Source organism: Neolamprologus brichardi, chromosome 9 (assembly GCF_056152115.1).
Source record: "Neolamprologus brichardi isolate AB-2024 chromosome 9, ASM5615211v1, whole genome shotgun sequence".
NCBI lineage: Eukaryota > Metazoa > Chordata > Actinopteri > Cichliformes > Cichlidae > Neolamprologus > Neolamprologus brichardi.
Genome location: NC_142112.1, coordinates 40,253,279 through 40,259,079, shown reverse-complemented (window position 1 = coordinate 40,259,079; position 5,801 = coordinate 40,253,279). Strand labels below are relative to the sequence as shown.

Sequence of the window (5,801 nt, the reverse complement as noted above, 5' to 3'; positions counted from 1 at the left end):
AGCCAGGTCAGAAAGGTGAGTTTGGCTTTAAAAGCATGAAAACACACTGCTGTCTTCAGGAAGGCTGCTCCAGTAACAGAAAGTCATCTACATGTGGGTTTAGTTCTGACTTTAGGGACAAGTAAAAAAATGAAATAAAAACATCTGTCCAGACAACCTGACAGTCAAAAATATAAACTCAGGAGCTTCAAAGGAAAATTGTGCTGACTTTGAACGTCCGCATCAAGATAAACTTACAGATTTAAGAGTCAAAAAGTGTCAAAAAGTCTGTATCCTTACCTGAGAGTTTCTAGTTTACAGTCAGGACTCTTTAGTCCAACACACAGCAAATCCAATTCTGGATCCTGCCGCTTGTTCCAGCTCAGGTCCAGCTCTCTCAGATGATTGGATGGGGAGCTGAGAATTTCAGACAAAGCTTCAAAGCTTCTTCTTGAGAGATTACAATCTCTCAGCCTGAGGAAGAATAACAATGCAGACATGTTATTTTCTTCATCTAGCATTATTAAACATATTTGTTCATAGATTCACTTACAGCACTTTCTTGGAGGCTTTGACCACTGGCAGCAGCTTCAAAAATGCCTTCTCTGAACCAGAGTATTTCTTCAGGTCGAACTCATCCAGATCTGATGACAGTAAGATGAAGACCAGAGCTGACCACTGAGCAGGAGACAGTAAATCTGTGTAGAGATGTCCTGATCTCAGGGACTGTTGGATCTCCTCCACTAGAGAACGATCATCCAGTTCATTCAGACAGTGGAACAGGTTGATGCTTTTCTCTGCAGACAGATCGTCGCTGAGCTTCTCCTTGATGTACTGGACTGTTTCCTGATTGGTCTGTGAGCTACTTCCTGTCTGTGTCAGCATGGATAGGAGATCCTGATTGGTCTTCAGTGAAAGACCCAGGAGGAACCGGAGGAACAAGTCCAGGTGTCCATTTGGACTCTCTAAGGCTTCGTCCACAGCACTCTGGTAGAAGTCTTTTACAGTAAGTGTTTTCTGGAAACTTTTAGAGAGAGGAGGTTGTTTCTTAAGCAGGTTGACTCCAGAGTTGATGAAGGTCAGATAGACATGAAGAGCAGCAAAGAACTCCTGAATGCTCAGATGGACGAAACAGTAAACAATGTTGTTGAACATGTTACGCTTTTCAGCTTTAAAGATCTGTGTGAACACTCCTGAGTACACCGAGGCTGCTCTGATATCGATGCCACACTCTGTCAGGTCTGATTCATAGAAGATCAGGTTTCCTTTCTGCAGCTGATCAAAAGCCAGTTTTCCCAGAGACTCCATCATCTTCCAGCGTGAATCTGTCTCAGCTCCTCCATCATACTTGATGTTCTTTGTTTCTAGGTGAAATAGCACAAGGCGTAGGTAGAGCTCTGTGAGAGTCTTTGGCAGATCTTCACTGTCACTGGTTTTCAGCTCATCCTCCAGAACTGTTGCAGTGATCCAGCAGAAGACTGGGATGTGGCACATGATGTGGAGGCTTCGTGATGTCTTGATGTGGGAGATGATGCTGCTGGCCTGCTCCTCATCTCTGAATCTCTTCCTGAAGTACTCCTCCTTCTGTGGGTCAGTGAACCCTCTGACCTCTGTCACCATGTCAACAATGTCACGAAGGATTTTATTGGCTGCTGCAGGTCGTGTGGTTATCCAGAGGCGAGCAGAGGGAAGCAGTTTCCCTCTGATGAGGTTTATCAGCAGCACATCCACTGAGGTGGACTTTCTAGGGTCAGTCAGGATTGTAGTTTTGTTGAAGTTGAGAGGAAGTCGACACTCATCCAGACCATCTAAGATAAACACAACCTGGAAGTCTTCAAATCTGTAGATTCCTGCTTCTTCGGTTTCAGTAAAGAAGTGATGAACAAGTCCCACCAAGCTGAACTTTTCCTCTTTCAGCACATTCAGCTCTCTGAAAGTGAATGGAAACATGAACTCGATGTCCTGGTTGGCTTTGCCTTCAGCCCAGTCCAGAGTGAACTTCTGTGTTAGGACAGTTTTCCCAATGCCAGCCACTCCCATTGTCAGAACTGTTCTGATTGGTTTATCTCTTCCAGGTGGGAGTTTAAAGATGTCTTCTTGTCTGATGGTTGTTTCTGGTCTGTCTGGTGTCCTGGATGCTGTTTCCATCTGTCTGACCTCATGTTCATCATTGACCTCTGCAGTCCGTCCCTCTGTGATGTAGAGCTCTGTGTAGATCTGATTCAGGAGGGTCTGGTCTCCTGTTGTAGAAATCCCCTCATGCACACACTGGAACTTCTTCTTCAGGTTTGACTTGAGTTTGAGCTGACACTCAGGGACAATCTCTGCATGAAGATACAGCAAATGACACAAATGAGAAAACTGCATTCTGGTTACTGTGGTTATGTGTTCAGTTCACTGGACTCTTGGTGTCATGATCCGGGTGAGTCTAACTAACTTTCCACAGTATCAGCTCTCCTCCCCTGGGTGGAGCCCTCCTCATTCCTCCCTGCTCCTCACCTGTTGCCAATTACTCCAGCAGTATTTATGAGCAGCACTCACAATGAACCTTCTCCAGACTGTCTGCTTACCACAGTCAGTTCTCTGCCTCACATTTTGTCTTGTGCTCCTCAGCTTGTTTCGCGTAACCCTCTTTTCCTGTTCCCTAGTCGGCACCTGGATATATCTTCCAACTCTCGCCATAAGTCACGCCTCAGGATTCTGGCCTGCCGCTGCTGGTAAAACTCACTCTTGCAAACGGCCCTCCTCACCTGCCTGCCTCCCTGTGCACCCACATCTCACTCTGTACCCAGATTTAATTCATCTCCTCCTCCAGCTGATCTCCACCTGCAGCCACGTAAGACCTCTTAGTTAGTGTTTTATTTATACAGCACCAAATCAATACTAGCAACATTTCACATATTACATAAACAACACTATGGAGCCAGTAATGAATAAATATGTAGAATAAATGAAAGAATTTCAATTATAACAACAACAGTCACCCCAATGTGCTTTATATTGTAAGATAAAGAACCTACAATAACACAACAGACAAAAACCAACTATCTTTTTGGGTCCTGAAAACTGAAGGCTCTGCCTCCCATTCTACTTTTAAATACTCTAGGAACAACAAGTAGGCCTGCAGAGCGAGAGCGAAGTGCTCTAATAGGGTGATATGGTACTACAAGGTCATTAAGATAAGATGGGGCCTGATTATTTAAGACCTTGTATGTGAGGAGCAGGATTTTGAATTCAATTCTGGATTTAACAGGAAGCCAAAACAGGAGAAATATGCTCTCTCTTTCTAGTCCCTGTCAGGACTCTTGCTGCAGCATTTTGGATTAACTGAAGGCTTTTCAGTGAGTTTTTTGGACATCCTGATAATAATGAATTGCAGTAGTCCAGCCTGGAAGTAATAAATGCATGAACTAGTTTTTCAGCGTCACTCTGAGACAGGATGTTTCTAATTTTAGAGATGTTGCACAAATGGAAGAACGCAGTCTTACATATTTGTTTAAATATGTGCGTTGAAGGACATATCCTGGTCAAAAATGACTCCAAGATTCCTCACAGCGTTACTGGAGGCCAAGGTAAATCCATCCAGAGTAAGAATCTGGTTAGATACCATATTTCTAAGCTTTTCAGCGCCGAGTACAATAACCTCAGTTTTATCTGAGTTAAGAAGCAGAAAGTTAGTGGCCATCCAGGTCTTTATGTCTTTAAGACATTCCTGCAGTTTAACTCATTGGTGTGTGTTATCTGGCTTCATGGACAGATAGAGCTGGGTGTCATCTGCATAGCAGTGTAAATGTATGCTATGTCTTCTAATGATACTGACTAAGGGAAGCATGGTAATGGGAGCGTTGCCAGCAGGAGGCTGAAGTGGAATCTCCCAGAAAGCTGCAGAAGAAAAAAACGTGATCTGAGATTTCAGTCAAATAAGGAGAACTGTGGCTTTCCTCCAACTTTTGACCAATCACCTTTGTGTCCCGTTTATCAACCATAATAAAAAGCATTTACTGTCTGGGCATTTTTTTGTTTTGGTCTCCAAACAGCAGAAAGAAATGGCAGCCATTTTTTTTAAAATTTACCTTCAACTGGTAAATAGATGTAAGAAAAAGCACTTTGATCATATTTGTGACATGTCCCAAACTGTTGTTGTTGCCTCATTTATGTTGATAAAACAGCTCTAAAACCAATCGGACAATATAAATCTGTAAAATGGGCAGAAAACCTGCTGCTGGTCCCATTTTAATCAAACCAACCCAAAGAGCAGATATTCATGTGTACACAGGAGGTTATTTGTGCAGATGCATACAACAAACTGTTGGCTTTCTGCAGCCTCTCACTCCTGAAAGTGTTGGCAAGTGTTTTGGATTTATTATTTATATGGATGGTAATGGCACCTGTGTAATGTTAACTAATGTTTTTATTGTTTGTGTTTTTTGTTTAGTCATTCCCTGACTTACCTTTGGGATCTGGGATGGTTTTATTTAAATTCTCCAACAGATCATTCCTGTTTATCCTCTTCAAAACGATTTTAGCAACATCAAAAGTGTTGATAGAGTAGGTCTCAAACATCAGATCCACTACTTTTGTCCTCTCTGCATTCTCCAGTTCACTCTCTGGGATTGCTGGTAAACCTTTTACAGACCCCTTGTTCTTCAGATGCCACTTAAATTCTTCAAAGTCTTCATGTCCCAAATCCTTCAAAGTCCCCAGAAGGATTTCTTTAGGTGCCGTCATCTTTTACCCTGTAAGCATCCGATAAACACAAAGACTGTGACAACAGCTGGAGAGGTAATTGTCTGATTTTAACAATTTAACATGATTCTAACAGCAGTTCATCACTACCACCAATAAATGTCTAAGGCTCAGAATGCAACAAAATTGCACATAAAGAAGCACATAGAGAAGCATCCAAGTAACACTTTGCTACAATATAAAACAAACTATATAAATAAAGAAAATATATAAAATAAATATATACACTACCCGTCAAACGTTTTAGAACAGCCCAATTTTTCCAGTGTTTTTGTCACGGTTTGCGAGCTGTGTGTAAATTATTAAAGGACCCTTTATGCAGGCAGCTCAGATGCAAGTGAGTTTATTCATCACATGGTGATACAAACAGAAATGGCGAAGGTGAGCATGGAAACTAAGCAAAAACCTAAACTGGGAAAACTAATAGAAACAAGACACAGAGAGACAACCTGAGACGACGGCGGGAGATATGCAGACGAACCAGCAACTAACAGAGGCAAACATAAGGCTTAAATACACAGAGGGATAACGAGGGAATGAGACACAGAAGGAGGACACAGCTGGGAGTGACTGACAAGACGAGAAAGAGGAAACGCAAACTAAACACACTGACATGAGACACGGACCTTCACAACAAAGCAGGAAATACATAGACTGAACTTAAAGGTACAATAAAACACAGAACCAAAACGTAAGAATAAACGAAGATACATCATGAAATCAAAGATTAACAATACAAAACAGAAAACACTGAGTCACAGACCCAGGATCGTGACAGTTTTATTGAAAATATCCTTTTTATTTCTCATTGCACTCTGAAATGAAAGCATAGTACAAATAAGCAGTTGGAGTTAAAAATAAATCCTGAAACACATTTATAGACCAAAGTTTATTCTAAACGTTTGACTGAACACACCCGTGGCTTCTGTCTACAATAGAAATCAAATATTCTCCCACATCTGTAGCAGATGTTCCCATAAATGTTTACCTTGTAATAATAATAATAATAATAACTTTATAAAGCGCTTTCAAACAAAGTGCTGTACAACTAAAGAGATAAATAAAATAAGAGTGAT

At 41.6% G+C, this 5,801-nt stretch overlaps 1 protein-coding gene across 1 annotated transcript; it reads right to left on the bottom strand.

The window, feature by feature from the left end:
* Positions 1-222: 222 nt before the first annotated feature.
* On the bottom strand, positions 223-4,707 carry LOC148101668 (protein NLRC3-like). The gene is made up of 3 exons (XM_087846687.1): positions 4,431-4,707; positions 533-2,303; positions 223-453 (listed from the first exon to the last, which is right to left on the bottom strand). The coding sequence occupies exons 1-3, from the start codon at positions 4,705-4,707 to the stop codon at positions 276-278; spliced, it is 2,226 nt and encodes a 741-aa protein (XP_087702813.1). The 3' UTR covers positions 223-275.
* Positions 4,708-5,801: the final 1,094 nt, after the last annotated feature.